At 43.2% G+C, this 13861-nt stretch overlaps 1 protein-coding gene across 3 annotated transcripts in view; it reads left to right on the top strand.

Moving 5' to 3' along the window:
• Positions 1–13861, top strand: part of Scamp1 (secretory carrier membrane protein 1) — a 93422-nt gene that overhangs the window by 57165 nt on the left and 22396 nt on the right. For all 3 annotated transcript variants that reach the window (XM_076552075.1, XM_076552074.1, XM_042261640.2), the window contains 3 exons: positions 8461–8559; positions 9480–9588; positions 10971–11099. In XM_076552075.1, the coding sequence (XP_076408190.1) occupies positions 8482–8559; positions 9480–9588; positions 10971–11099 (316 nt within the window). In that variant the 5' untranslated portion in view covers positions 8461–8481. The remainder of the gene's footprint in view (positions 1–8460; positions 8560–9479; positions 9589–10970; positions 11100–13861) is intronic.

The raw sequence follows: 13861 nt of genomic DNA, 5'->3' as shown, positions 1-13861 counted from the left end.
TCCTCATGGCTTCCCTTTCTCTGTTTCTCAGGCAGGAATTCCTTTAGTGAGAGCTGCGGTAGAAAGCTCTAGAGGAGGTGGTGGGTACAGTTCTTTCTCTCATGGCTGGCACTCCTGAGACAAGGTTAAAATCCAAGAGCGAAGCACAGTAATGTACTTAATCAAAGTTTATGCCACATGAAGCTTTCGGAAATGTTGACCCCACACCGCAGGGAGACCTTTGTGATGCAGCATGGACAGTGGGGTGCAGGGCTTACTTAGTGGGAGCCCAGCCAGGTGTTGAGATGTTTCTTGGCCTTTCTGAGTGCTCTCCTCTTTCTGGGCCTCTTTGTGGGCCCAGAAGTCAGGACTTCACAGAGGGAGGGGACTTTTCTAGCTTGGCTACAGGGAGCAGAGAGATGGGAGAGAACAGAGAGGCCATGCTTCTCAGTCCTGCTGATACTCAGTGTTCCAAGATGCAGTGCCCTTGACCTGAACGGTTCTCAGATGCTAGCTCAGATGAGGCTGGACTCACACCTCTGCATGAGCCCCGGATCTCTTTGGCACACTGTATCTGAGCTCCCCTGTCTACAGCCAGGAAGTATTTCAATTCTCCCTGGCATTCCTTTCTTTAGGAATTGTCTCTCCCACCCCTGGATGTCCCCCCTCTCCCTTATTTTTAAGTTTGGTCTTTTGATGTGATGTCTCTATGAACTTTCTTAAAACCCACCCGGGTTGTGTTTTGGAGTTTTCAGTGTGAAGTCCATTGTCTTCTCATCCCGCTTGGACCCGACTCTTATTCTCTGGTCTCCTCCCTGGGTGGCAGTTGTCAGATCCCTGGGCCCCATCCTCAAGCTTACAGCCATTCTTATAGTCTGTTTTTTGTTTCTCTGCACTGTTCTGTGTCTTCCTTGACCCACGTTCATTTCTTAGCTATGCCTTCATCTTCATATTGTCAGTAGCTAACTTGTCTGTCATACTTAACCCTTTCACTGAAGGAAGTTCTAGAGATTCCACCTGTATCATTTTGCCAGGTCCAGCACAGCTCAGCCACGAGGGGATGAAGAAAGAACAGACACCCAGACAAATGTACAGAGATGCTGGGGTCATGTGGGCCATGCTCACGCTGATGGGCTGAGCACCAGCTGTGAAACCGCCTGTAACCTGGGCTAGTCCACTGAGTGAAGACCAGAGGGGAGGTAGTCTCTGGAGGAGGAGTGGGAGGATGGAGGAGGAGGCAGCTACAGCTGCTGCTCTTTCACACATTGGTCAGTCTTCAGAACAACACCAGAGGAAGGCTTTCCATCCCTAGCCTCATCCGGGAGAGGCTTCGCCCTTCCCATCGGCTGAGGCATTGGGTCCTTAACATGCCTACGTCATCAGTGCCCCTTCCTTCAGGACTCACCCACCCTGTACACATCTACTCAGGACTCACCCACCCTGTACACATCCACTCAGGACTCACCCACCCTGTACACATCCACTCGGGACTCACCCACCCTGTACACATCCACTCAGTGCTCACCCACCCTGTACACATCCACTCAGGACTCACCTACCCTGTACACATCCACTCAGGACTCACCCACCCTGTACACATCCACTCAAGGCATTTCCAGCTTCCCAAATTATCTAAAGACCAATCTGATAAGTTTTGACCATCATTACCCTAGTTAAGTTTTTACTAACCTCATATTTATTAAACATCCTTATTTGGTATTTGTTTGTTTCTGTGTCTTCAGGTCTTAAACAATTTTTTTAATTCTGGTCCTGGCTAAGGGTGACCTTTTTTTTTTTTTTTTTTGTATGCTTAAATCATGACCCAGTTACTTCTTAGAACTCTGTGGGAATTCTAGGAAGCCTCATTATAAGGCACATTCCTTTACTTTGGGGAAGCATGGAATCCCCTGTAGTGAAAATTTAACCATAGGATAGTTTGTATGGGTGAATAGTGTGGATTCTGCCCCAGATCTTTACTTGGTAGCTTTATGCTCAGAGATTTTCAGGGATGTTTTCTTTTCCCTCCTTCTGTATTGAGGAGTCAGCACAGTACATGTAAATATTCCCACATTTCTGTGTGGTTTGTTTTTATTTTTTCTTGTCCCTCATTGACTGAGAGTATTGCTTTCAGCTGCCCTGGCTCTCTGCAAGCTTGCCTTACTCTGCACACCAGTGCCAGCCTCTGTCTCTAAACCCCAGCAGACTGGAGAATGGCCACCCAGCAGAGCTCTTCTTCTTGGACCTTAGCTTTTCTTCCCTCTGCCCGTCAGGATGTCTTAGCTGTGCATTTGGCATATTCTTTACATGAACACTGAACTAGCCTTTTAGATACTGTATACTATGGTTCCCTACAAATATATGGTCTGCCATGTGGCTGAATGGCAGTCCTGGTCTGGAGAAGGGCTCAGTGGTTAAGACCACTTGCTGCTCAGTCATAAGGGCCAGAATTTGAACCCCAACACCTGTGTGGGTAGCTCACAAATGCCTGTACTGCATTTTGAGAGATCTAACACCTTTTTCTGGCCCCATAGGCATTCACACACGTGTCCATATACTCACATACACACACCCTCTTCTGGCCTCCATGGGCACTCACACACATGTATATATACTCACATACACACCTGCAAGAGTGGCTTATTGTTTTACTGCTCTTGCATCAGAGGTGAAGATGTAGGAGAATTAGGAACCGTTGTCATAGCAATTAGGCAAAAGGTCTTCTCCAGAGTTGCACTTGGCATGAGGTGGCCACGTGTCCTGCAGTCGAAGATACACTCTGTCAAAAGCTGGGTTGAGAGTTAGCTAACATCTGCAAGTGGGAAGAAGCTGTGAGTGAAGGTGGCTTGCACATCCTGGTGTTTGTGAGCAGGGCCTGTCTCGGTACCTCTGACTCGGATGTCGGCCTTGTGGCTCATGCCCCATCTCACCCTCACTCCGGACTTCTTACACTCACACTGCTTGGTGTCTAAGGCAGCAGAGCGCTGGTAAGGGTTTTAGCTGGTTGAGTTCCAGGGTGATTTTGTGTTGTCCTGAATTGTGCTGCCAAGCTGCTGGCTCTGGCGCTCCCGTTCTCTCGCTCACTTGTATGCCATGTTATGTATTTAGCCCAGGTTAGCCTCAACCTTGTGATCCTTCTGAGTGCTAGGATCTCACACACTGTTTTGTTCTGTTCTCTTTCAAGAGAATCTCTCACTCTCTAGGGCACTCTAGCCGGGACCTCAATTCGTCGATCAGGCCATCTTTGAATTTACAGTAATTCTTCTGCCCCCTGAGGGCTGCGGATACCGGCATGTGCCATAACACCTGGTCCCAGATTGCTTTTTAACTTTAAAAAGTAATATTGCAGGGTATGGTGGAGCATACCTTTATGGTGGTGCATAACCCGGAAAGCAGAGGCGGACGGATCTCTGAGTTTAAAGCCAATTCCAGCCCAGCCAGGGCTAATTAGGAGACCCTGCCTCAAAAACAAAAAGAAAAATGTGCTGTATGATGTATCTGTTGGGGGAGGCAAATACTAGAGAAGTATATAAAATTCCTTCGATAAGAGTTGCTGTATATAGCCGGGCGGTGGTGGCGCACGCCTTTAATCCCAGCACTTGGGAGGCAGAGGCAGGCGGATCTTTGTGAGTTCGAGGCCAGCCTGGGCTACCAAGTGAGTTCCAGGAAAGGCGCAAAGCTACACAGAGAAACCCTGTCTCGAAAAAAAACCAAAAAAAAAAAAAAAAAAAAGAGAGTTGCTGTATAGATCTGTGTTCATCTTGACTGATATCGTTCTGCTCTGTACTGACCATTTTCCACGTTCTTCTAAGATGATGACTCATTCTCTTTGAAGTCCACACTAGGTGTTATGTAGTAGTTTACCAACTCCTCATAGATGGACCTATGTCTGTCTTGTCACTTGTGGACTTGTTAGTGAGGTTTGGCTGCAGGCTTCTTGTAGCATGAATTTTAAAAGGTCTTATTAATAAAAACAAACCCGGAGCAAGGTATTGGTGTGAATGCTGGAAGATCAGAGAAGCAGAACAAGCCACAGCTATCTCACCTGGCCAACTTCTCAGCTGATACTGTTTCCTCAGACTGGAAGCTTCTGTGTCCTCATCCAAATGGATCTCAGCTGAACTGCTGCTAAAAGCCTAAAAGCTTAACCAGCTAAAAGCTTCTAGTTTCTGGTCTTCACGCCTTATATACCTTTCTGCTTTCTGCCATCACTCCCTGAGATTAAAGGCTCACTTCCTGGGATTAAAGGTGTGAGTCACCATGCCTGGCTCTTTCCAGTGTGGCTTTAAACTCACAGAAATCCATGCCTCCAGAAGGCTAGGATTAAAGGCGTGTGTACCACCATTTTCTGGCCTCTGTATCTAGTGGCTGTTCTGTTCTCTGACCCCAGATAAGTTTATTAGGGTGCACAATATTTTGGGGAACACAATCCCACCACATTTCTTTCCCCTTTTTTGTCTAAAATTTAAAAAAGCTTATAACTAATACAAGAAAAACTATATCCAATAAGTATATACAATATATATACAGTCAAGAATTACATTAACGATGTCTAGTCCATTAACATTTGATGGATTCAGACGAAAAACTCCATTATATATATTAACAGTGTCCAGTCCAGTAACATTTGATAAACTCAGACAAAAAGTTTTCATTATTTACCTATTTAAAACAAGTAGTTCCTTTTAAAAAGTAGATTCAATAATTGACCCTTTATCATATCCATATTCTTTTTCTTTTCATAATAGATTCAATAATCCACCTTTTGTCATTTTTATATCTTCTCTTTTTTCTTTTTAGAGTAGATTCAATGATCTACCCATTTATTCTTTTATTTCTTTATCTTTTTTCTTAGAGTAGATTCAGTGATCTACCTTATATCTATATTTTCTTTTTTCTTTTTTAAACAAAAACTCTGAATCTAATCCCCTTGTTCAGCTTTTTTCTTGACCATTAACAATTAACAACTTGTAACCAACCATCATAAACAGCGACAGTATCAATAACTTATTAAATAACCAAAATTTCCCATCTTACATCTTGGGAATGTGGGCATCGTTTTCTTAAAATTACTTTCTGTTTTCTGGGGGTGAAGACATCTTTAGGGAATCCTGAAAAGAAAATTTTGGGGTTAATTGTCAAGTCCTGTATCATTTGTCCAGTCGCTGCATAATGAGAAAGTGCAGGGCTTGCTTCAAGTCCTTGTTCAAGTAGTCTGTCAGGCTGGATCATCTCAGCTAGCCATCTCAAAATTGCTAAGCAGTTTGTAGTCCAAAGTTGATCTTTCCATGGTGTTAATTCTTGTATAATATTAGAGGGACCAGCCTTAATATTATACATCCCAGGGGCTCAGGAGAGAGAACTACTAACGGCGAGGACTATTTTCAGGAAATAGAATCTCAACACACTGAGCTCTATAGTCCACTTGCTTTAATTCCTCTGGCATAACATCCTTTATACACAGCTTCAGTTCTGTTCTCATGTCTAGCTCCTTTCTTGCCTGATTTCTCTCTATACTTATCTATTGCTCCCTCTAAGTTCTGTCTTAATTCTCTCATCTTAATTCTGCCTCATCTAGGTCCTTTTCACCTTGTTCTTACCCAGCTAGGACTTCCCCATCTGGCTCTTCCTCATCTTCCATCTCGTTCCTCTAGTACTCTCTTCTAGCCCTTCAACCTAGTTCTTCCCCATCTCAGTTTGTTTTCTCAAGTTCTTACCCATCTAGTTTTTCCATTCTTTCTCTTCCCTGTCCCCCAGTGCCCTGGAAGTCATGGTATATAAAGCCAGGCTTCCAGGGTCAAACTGAGGGGTGATAAGAATCACATTGAGAGGCAATAACCATTAATTATCATTTGCAACCCCAAAGGGAAGTGACCAATGGGGAAATGAATTAACTAAAGGCTAAATTTGGGTAATATCTAAGAGGGATCTTAGGTGCTCAACTATAGTCTTAAACGTGATTAGTAGAAAATGTTAAGAATCTATACGTTGCTAGGTCAATGGGAGAAAATAAAACAATGGCTCCTATCTGTCCAAGCTATCTGCTGTTTTTCTGAAGGGTGGGGGAAAGTGTGCTCAGTCGCTAGGCAACCTGTGTACAGCTAGATGCCCCTGGTGATAGTTAAAGGGAGATCTGGAACTGGAGGTAAGGTTTGGGAAAGGAGGAAGTTAAGCTTAATTAGCACATCCACCAGGCCTTCTCAAACGGGTAGCCTGGATGCTTAAGTCTGTTCTTAGAGAGTACAGAGGTATCTCTGATAAGGTACTCTCCTCCATCTGGGGATGGACCTGGCCGGATGCTGCCAATGATGATAATTACAGGGAGGCTTGAACTGGGGTTCTGGCTGATCATAGCTGTCAGTGCAGAAGGTTATCTAAATATTCCTAGAGGTGGTTAGGTAAGGAGTTAGCGGTCTATAAAGTTAGTAAGGATGTAAGAAAGGAGTGTCTGAGCTAAATTGTGTAAAGCTATTACTTAACGTCCACCTGACCTAGGTGGTATCTCCTTGTGGAATTTACCTTAAATCAGGAGACTTGCATGTGGATTGTTATTACTGCTAGTCCTTGAAAGTGGCCAAGGGAGAGATCTGATTCCAGAGAAAGCTTTTCCTGAGGCTGTTCTCCAAATACCTGGAATGTGTATGTACAGAGAGTGATCAGTCCACACTGTTAGCCCTTCTTAGGGAAAAATCAACTGGGAAAACTATGAAGGCACACATGATTTTCATAACAGAATACAGCTGATATATAACAAGCCAAGTAACACCAAAAGCTCCTTGGAATTTGGCTTCCTCTGGAGGAAATCCTTGATCCCTCCAGGTAGTGACTTTGCCATAACCAGCTGAGTTCTTATTCCTGAGGCCTGCAGCAGTTAATCAGCTTAATGGCTTTACCATAGTCCATGTGGAATCGTCATTGTGGTCTCCTGTCATCTTTTTGAAGATTTCAAAGTCGCTGTTAGGCGTGGTCATGGTTCCCTGCAGACTTTTTTTTTCTTTTTTCTTTTTTCTTTCTTTCTTTTTTTTTGTGTGTGTCTCCTCTGGTTTGGAGCATTCACAGTCTGATAAATGTCTCTTAGACCATGAATGCTCTTCCTTAGAAGAGCAAATCTTCACAGCAATTTCTTCACACCATTTGTCTTGCCAAACTTTTCCAAACTGACCTTTGCAGATGCTTTCTTGTAACACAATGGTCCTGGCAATTCTTCTCTGAACAAGCAGCTGTAAACCCTTTGTCCCAGGTAGCAGCATCATTGCAGTCACCAACACGATGAGAAGGAGCTGGCAACTCGGAGCAGCAGCCACTGCCTCCATGATCCCACCGCCATTGTTTGTGGCTCGGCCAAAGCTTCTCCTTAACAAGCCTCCTAGGCTGGCCTCAAACTGGGGATCCTCCTGCCTCTGCCTACTTCAGCAAATCCTATGGGAATGCACCACCACAACTGGCTGAGTGTAGCTAGGGGCAGAGCTGGGGCCCATGAGGCCACAGGCAAGCGGCTTTTTCATGAATTCATACCACAAACGTTGGGCGCCAGATGTAGCATGAATTTTAAAAGGTCTTATTAATAAAAACAAACCTGGAGCAAGATATTGATGTGAATGCTGGAAGATCAGAGAAGCAGAACAAGCCACAGCCACCTCACCTTGCCAATTCCTCAGCTGATCTGTTTCCTCAGACTGGAAGCTTCTGTGTCCTCATCCAAATGGATCTCAGCTGAACTGTGATGCTCAAAGCCTAAAAGCTTAACCAGCTAAAAGCTTCTAGTTTCTGGTCTTCACGCCTTATATACCTTTCTGCTATCACTCCCTGGGATTAAAGGCTCACTTCCTGGGGTTAAAGGTGTGAGTCACCATGCCTGGCTCTTTCCAGTGTGGCTTTAAACTCACAGAAATCCATGCCTCCAGAAGGCTAGGATTAAAGGCGTGTGTACCACCATTTTCTGGCCTCTATCTAGTGGCTGTTCTGTTCTCTGACCCCAGATAGGTTTATTAGGGTGCACAATATTTTGGGAAACATGATACCACCACAGTTCTAATGTAACGTCTTCAGGCCATGGACATGTGTCTGTCTGAAGAGGGAAGAGCTGACTGTAAACTTCATGTCTCCCCCTCCCTCCCTTCCTGCCCTCCTCCTTTCTCTCTTTTCCTTCCTCTCATCTCCTTCTGTCCTCAGGCTCCTGAGCCTTTGGGCTCCTGCCTTAGCCTCCCTAATACAAGCAGATGGCTCTCTACCCCACTATTCTGTGTAGTTCTTGAGTCTGATGGTGTCTGTGCTTTACGGTAAAGAAACAGTCATGCCCTGTTTCTTTCGTGGTGTACTACTGAGCATTGTAAAACGTTTTAATGCAGAGCTTGAGCAGCGTTTTACCCCACGGCCGTGAGAGGCCATGAGACAGGCAGGTCTCGGGGTTGTGCTGTCTGTGATACTTTTGAAGTAAGTAAAGGTTGGCTCTTTGTGTTACATAATTTGTCTTTACCTTTTTAGCCTCCACCAGGCAGTGTGAAAATGCCTAATGTACCCAACACCCAGCCAGCAATAATGAAGCCAACAGAGGAACATCCAGCTTACACACAGATCACAAAGGTTAGTGCATGTTAACTGTGTAGATTGATCTGGAAGTTCATATATCATCTTGATGTACAGTTTATATAGTGTAATTTTTATTGCCCTTGATTCAGTGCATAATATCACTGCAGTAGCAATAATAGGATAATAAATATGACTGGGAGAGAGCTCAGTGACTACTCAGTGGGCAGTATGAGGAAGCAGCAGATGGCAAATGTCCAGGAAAACCAGCAAATGAAAGCTGGCAGCTCTAACACACGGAGTTAGAGAGCAGAGTTTCATGAGCACATCCCTGTCCCCTCAGCATCTCAGGGCATTTAAGATGTTTTGAACTCTTCTTGTGTTTCTGGAGCCTACTGCTCCGTTGGACTCTGTTTATCCAAGCTAATTCAGTTGTTCTTTATTCCGTTCGTCTCTCCTCAGCTCTTCCCTCACCTCCACTCTCACTCTCCTAGACACAGGCTCACCTAGACTGTAGCTACTCTGTCTTTAAAAGACTGATTTTTATTGTTTTCAATGCCATTTACTTGTGTGTCTACGTGCAGATGTGTGCACATGAGTGCAGGTGCCTGTGGAGGCTGGAGTTACAGGTGGTCATGAGCCGCCTGATGTGGATGCTGGGAACCGAACCCAGGTCCTCTGCAAGAACAGCACACATGCTGAATTGCTGAGCTATCTCTCTGTCCCCAGGCTCTGGCTATTCTTAACGAGAGGTGGGTTTTTGTTTGTTTTCTTCTTTCCTGTGGACTCAGCATTGCCTCTGAGGGGTTCCATAACTAAAAGAGCAAAATGAATCAATATCTCTTTAGTATTTTTCCAAAGCTATAGCCTTCTTGTGTTTTGAGAGTGGGTTTAACCGAGGTTGCTCTCAGCGGGCCTGTGAATGGTGGACTATTTCCACGGTCCGGTGACCTGTGTGTGTCGGTCCTCTGGTTTAGGAACATGCCTTGGCTCAAGCTGAACTCCTCAAGCGTCAAGAAGAGCTGGAGAGAAAGGCTGCAGAGCTCGACCGCCGGGAACGGGAGATGCAGAGCCTCAGTCAGCACGGTAGTATCCGAAGGGCTGGCAGGAAAATGCCTGTCCTCCTCCGAGCCCCTGGGTTTGGTGATAAACCTCTGCCTTGTTTTCTGATTCTAGCAGAGAGGTCAGACACAGCAGATGGCTTACTTGATCCCTCAGCTCTCTGATCCTACCCGATAGCACAGTCTTTTGATAGACTAGAAGAGTGTTGGCTTCCTCACAGAGAAAGTGAGACACAGATCTGATACGTTTGCTCCATTTCAAGCCAGGAGCCTTTGATTCTGCACTGGGCTCTACCGAATCTTTTCTTTCTTTCTTCAAAAAAGAGCTAGGACATAAAAGAAATATCTTAATGTAGAGTGAGAGGCCCTAGAAGAAAGGAAGGTCACCTGAGAGCATGGGTGTGGGCTTCTCAATAGTTCAGTGGAACCTTTGAGTGTGTCCCACCTTGGACTCTGACCTGTTCAGATTCTTGGTCTTATCCTCACAGGTACATCATACTTGCCAGAAAACGTTAAGAAAGTATTTGTATGATTAATTACTTGCTGAGGACTCTGTTCAGGCTCTGAGTGCTAAAGATGATTCTAAGACCCTGTGAGGGAAAGTCAGCAGCCTCAGGAGCAGGAGGGAGTCAGGGGAGGCATTGCTGGGTGGCTAGAATGGCAGTACAACCCCAGACAAGGATGGCAATAATACTCAGTATTTCTTCCCTCTCTCACCAGGGTTAGGACTCGGGCCTCTCGAGGACATGTTTATCCTGCTCATTTCCATCAGAGATAGCCTCTATAGGAGAGAGAGAGAGAGATCACTAACGATAATGTCTCTTGTTTCCTTAGTGCTGACTGACACTGATTACGTCTGTGAAAGATGAAAGATGTTTTGCTAAAGAGAGTAACAAAGGGACAGACTTTAATAGTTAAATTTTGCAGCGTACTAGTACATTGTAGTACTTTTTACCTTTTAATTAATAGTAAATCTTCAGCACCGTCCTGGGAAGTGCGACCCAGTCGTTAACTTTCTGAAGAAATGAAGGTTAAGTTTCTTACTCCACACAGACAGCGAATGGCTGGGAGCTTAAGGACTGGATGGTCTTCCCCGCCATAGCCAGGCCTGGGACTCTGAGATAAATCTGTTTTAGGCAGCTCTCAGGGTTTGTCTCTGGGTTTGTTCTCCTATACATAGACATGTTAAACATGGTACGATATGACAATGGAAAATTATTTTACCATTTATTGTTTCTAAAATGTTAGCCTGAAAAAATATTAAAAAAACATGAGCTTGGCTTTCAAGGTTGTGCAGAGAGGAACAGTGTTAGTGTTTTATGTATCATCTACCAAAACAACACGCTGCACTTTGAGACAAAAGAAGAATACAATGTATTTGTTGCAATAACTTTTTTTAACTTACAGGGAGAAAAAATAATTGGCCACCTCTTCCTAGCAATTTTCCTGTGGGACCTTGTTTCTATCAAGATTTTTCTGTAGACATTCCTGTAGAATTCCAAAAGACAGTAAAGCTTATGTACTACTTATGGATGTGTGAGTATCAAAAAATTGTATTTATATACCTATAAATGCATTCTGAGTTAATACTTTCATTGATAGACACCTTTTTGAAAGTGATATTTTAAAATGTATATTAACTGTCTTTTCATATAGATCTTAATAGTCATAGTTTCAGAGTTGAACATCATATTTAGATACAAAAACTATGTAACAGATAGCAATCCAAGTCTTTGGGTGAGAGAGGCCTGCACGTGGAATGCCAGCCCTGACTGATTGAGAAGGTATCTTGTCTGTCACGTGGGTAGGATTTTTGTAAAGATCCTTTTCCTTAGAGGAACATTATCTAGGCATGACTTGTTTTGGCAAAATTATGCATACTACTTTTATGCAAAGGAGTAGCACTTAGATTCTGTTAAATGTAGCACTATGGCTGGTTTTAGAAAGAGACAGGACATACTATAATGTGACTGTCACCTTAAAAATCACTGTGGGCACAGTGTGCTTTCATTTTCAAGTGGCTGTGAATACTTTTATTTTTGAAATTGCTTAATATAGGACTGTTTCATTAAACAGCACTAGAGTGTATTTTCAGCTGGGGATGTGCATGGTGTTTTAAGTATAATCACAACTCTGAGATACTAAATGAATGTCAAGCTGCTGAAGGTTCGCTCTGTGTACACAGACTTCCCACTTACTGATTTGTATTTCAAATAGTCTCACCCCTGTTTGACGCCATTCTGTCAGGAGGGAAGGCTGGACAGATGGGGTAGTAGGTAATTTGTAGGCAATCAAAGTGTGGGTTTTACTGTTTGTTTAGTGAGGCCTTAGGGCCCACCTTCTCTAAGAGGATATGATCGTTTTCTTCAGACTCTTAGGAGCATTTTTCGTCTTGGCATGTGAGAAGCAGTTTTTTATGGATATTACTTTTGTCATAGTTTTAAAAAAGGACATTTTCTCTCATAGTCAAAAAATTACAGTGGCTATTACTTAAAAAAAATTTTTTTTGAGATAGGGTCTCTTTATGTAGCCCTGGCTGTCCAGGAATTTACTACATAGACCACTGTGGCCTTGAACTCAGAGATCTACCTGTGTCTGCCTCCTTAGTGCTGGGACTAAAGGTGTGCACCACCACACCCAGCTGGCTATTACATTCAGACTCTTAGTTTCTTGTTGAGATTTGGCTTTGCTGTCTGTAGTACTATATGTGTTTGATACTTAAGGTATAATTATATATGTGTGTATGTTAAGCAGTTTCAATGTTTTATTTAGTTAGTAAATTTCTTCGTGTCATATATGCTTTTGTGTTTCTTATATATGAATTTTAAAAATGGCATAGTAATTTAGGCATAAGTTATTTAACTTAACAAATTTTTTATGGTAAAGGGGTAGAAAGAAAATTGGACAGCAGATTTAGTAAACGGAGGTGGGGTGGGAAAGATGGTTAACTTAAATTCATTGTTAACAACTGAAGCTGACGGTTCAAAGTCAGTTTGTTTGGTTTTCAGAACGCATCACTTTCAGTCTCTCAGAAGTAATGCGGGCAGTTACAGTTTTTTTCAGTCTTGTTTAGTTTGCCAGTCTGTTTTATAAATGGACTCAAGATTCTAGTCAGGGTTCTGTTTCAAAGAAGCGTTGCTTGAAATGAAGTATGAGCAGTTCAGAAATTTGCCCACACTTGAAGAGTAGAGACTGTATTAGTGGGTACTTTGGAAAGTATCGACCTGGTGTGGATTTCAGGGCTGACTGAAATTTGATGGTTTGATCCTCATCATCATAGTGAGAGCTGGCATTTGCCCTGCATCATAACTGACTTTAGGAAAATCCTCAAGTAGGCGCTACATTATTTAGTCTTAGAGAAGCAAAAACTTTGAGAATTGGGTACCTGTCCAACACTGTCCAACCTTAGACAGCTATTGGGTAGCTGGGCTCTCAAGCCCAGGGTTAGATTCTTTGGTGTGCCATCTACAAAATACCAAGATGAAGAAGTGATTTCCATTTTAGTGAATACTATGAAGATGTGTTTTCAAAGGTTCCTCAATGGAAGCAGGTAATATAAACTTCAAATGAACCAAAGCAATTAGAATTGTCACTGTGAAGTGAACCTTGACCTTTTTGAATGTGCTTTTGAATTTAAGAGAAGAAAAAAAAAAAAAAGGCGTGGACACCAGCCACCAGGTAGTGGAAATGTGTGCACCTGTAACCATCCCTTTTGTAATTATATTTATCAAGAATAACATAGCACTGGCAGTTGCAAATTCAGGCCACCTGGTACCAGATTTGCCTCTAAAGCAAATAAAGTTTTCACATAAAAAAGTATAACTTATCCTGCAAATCTTGTGAACAAAATGGCTTAGAGATTTGTTCAGTGTTTGGCCTGTACTCAGTCAGCATCCACCAGCGTAGACACACTGAAATGAACAGCACAGATGGTGGAGGACATCGCCCTTGCCTGCTACCTGAACCCCGCACAGGTGGACAGCTTCATCACCAGGTGCCCTAGACAGCTGGTTTTTACTGAGCGCAAGATGGCGACTCACTGATCATGGTCACTTTAAAAACATCTAGGAAAAAATCTAACATACCACAGAAAGTTAGCTTGATATTTTCTGTCCTTTGAAGAATTTTTATGGGCTTTAAAACATTTAACTACATATATCCTCATTTTCTGTAAGTGAAATAGAAAATAAACTTTAAAAAATTATTCTTGTGAAGAATTTAAGTTAGAATGTGCTAACATTAAAACACACACACACACACACACACACACCACCACCACCACCACCACCACCACCACC

This window comes from Peromyscus maniculatus, chromosome 15, assembly GCF_049852395.1.
Source record: "Peromyscus maniculatus bairdii isolate BWxNUB_F1_BW_parent chromosome 15, HU_Pman_BW_mat_3.1, whole genome shotgun sequence".
In the NCBI taxonomy this organism is placed as follows: Eukaryota; Metazoa; Chordata; class Mammalia; order Rodentia; family Cricetidae; genus Peromyscus; species Peromyscus maniculatus.
Note: the sequence above shows the minus strand (reverse complement) of the source record. Positions and strands in the feature narration are given on the sequence as shown.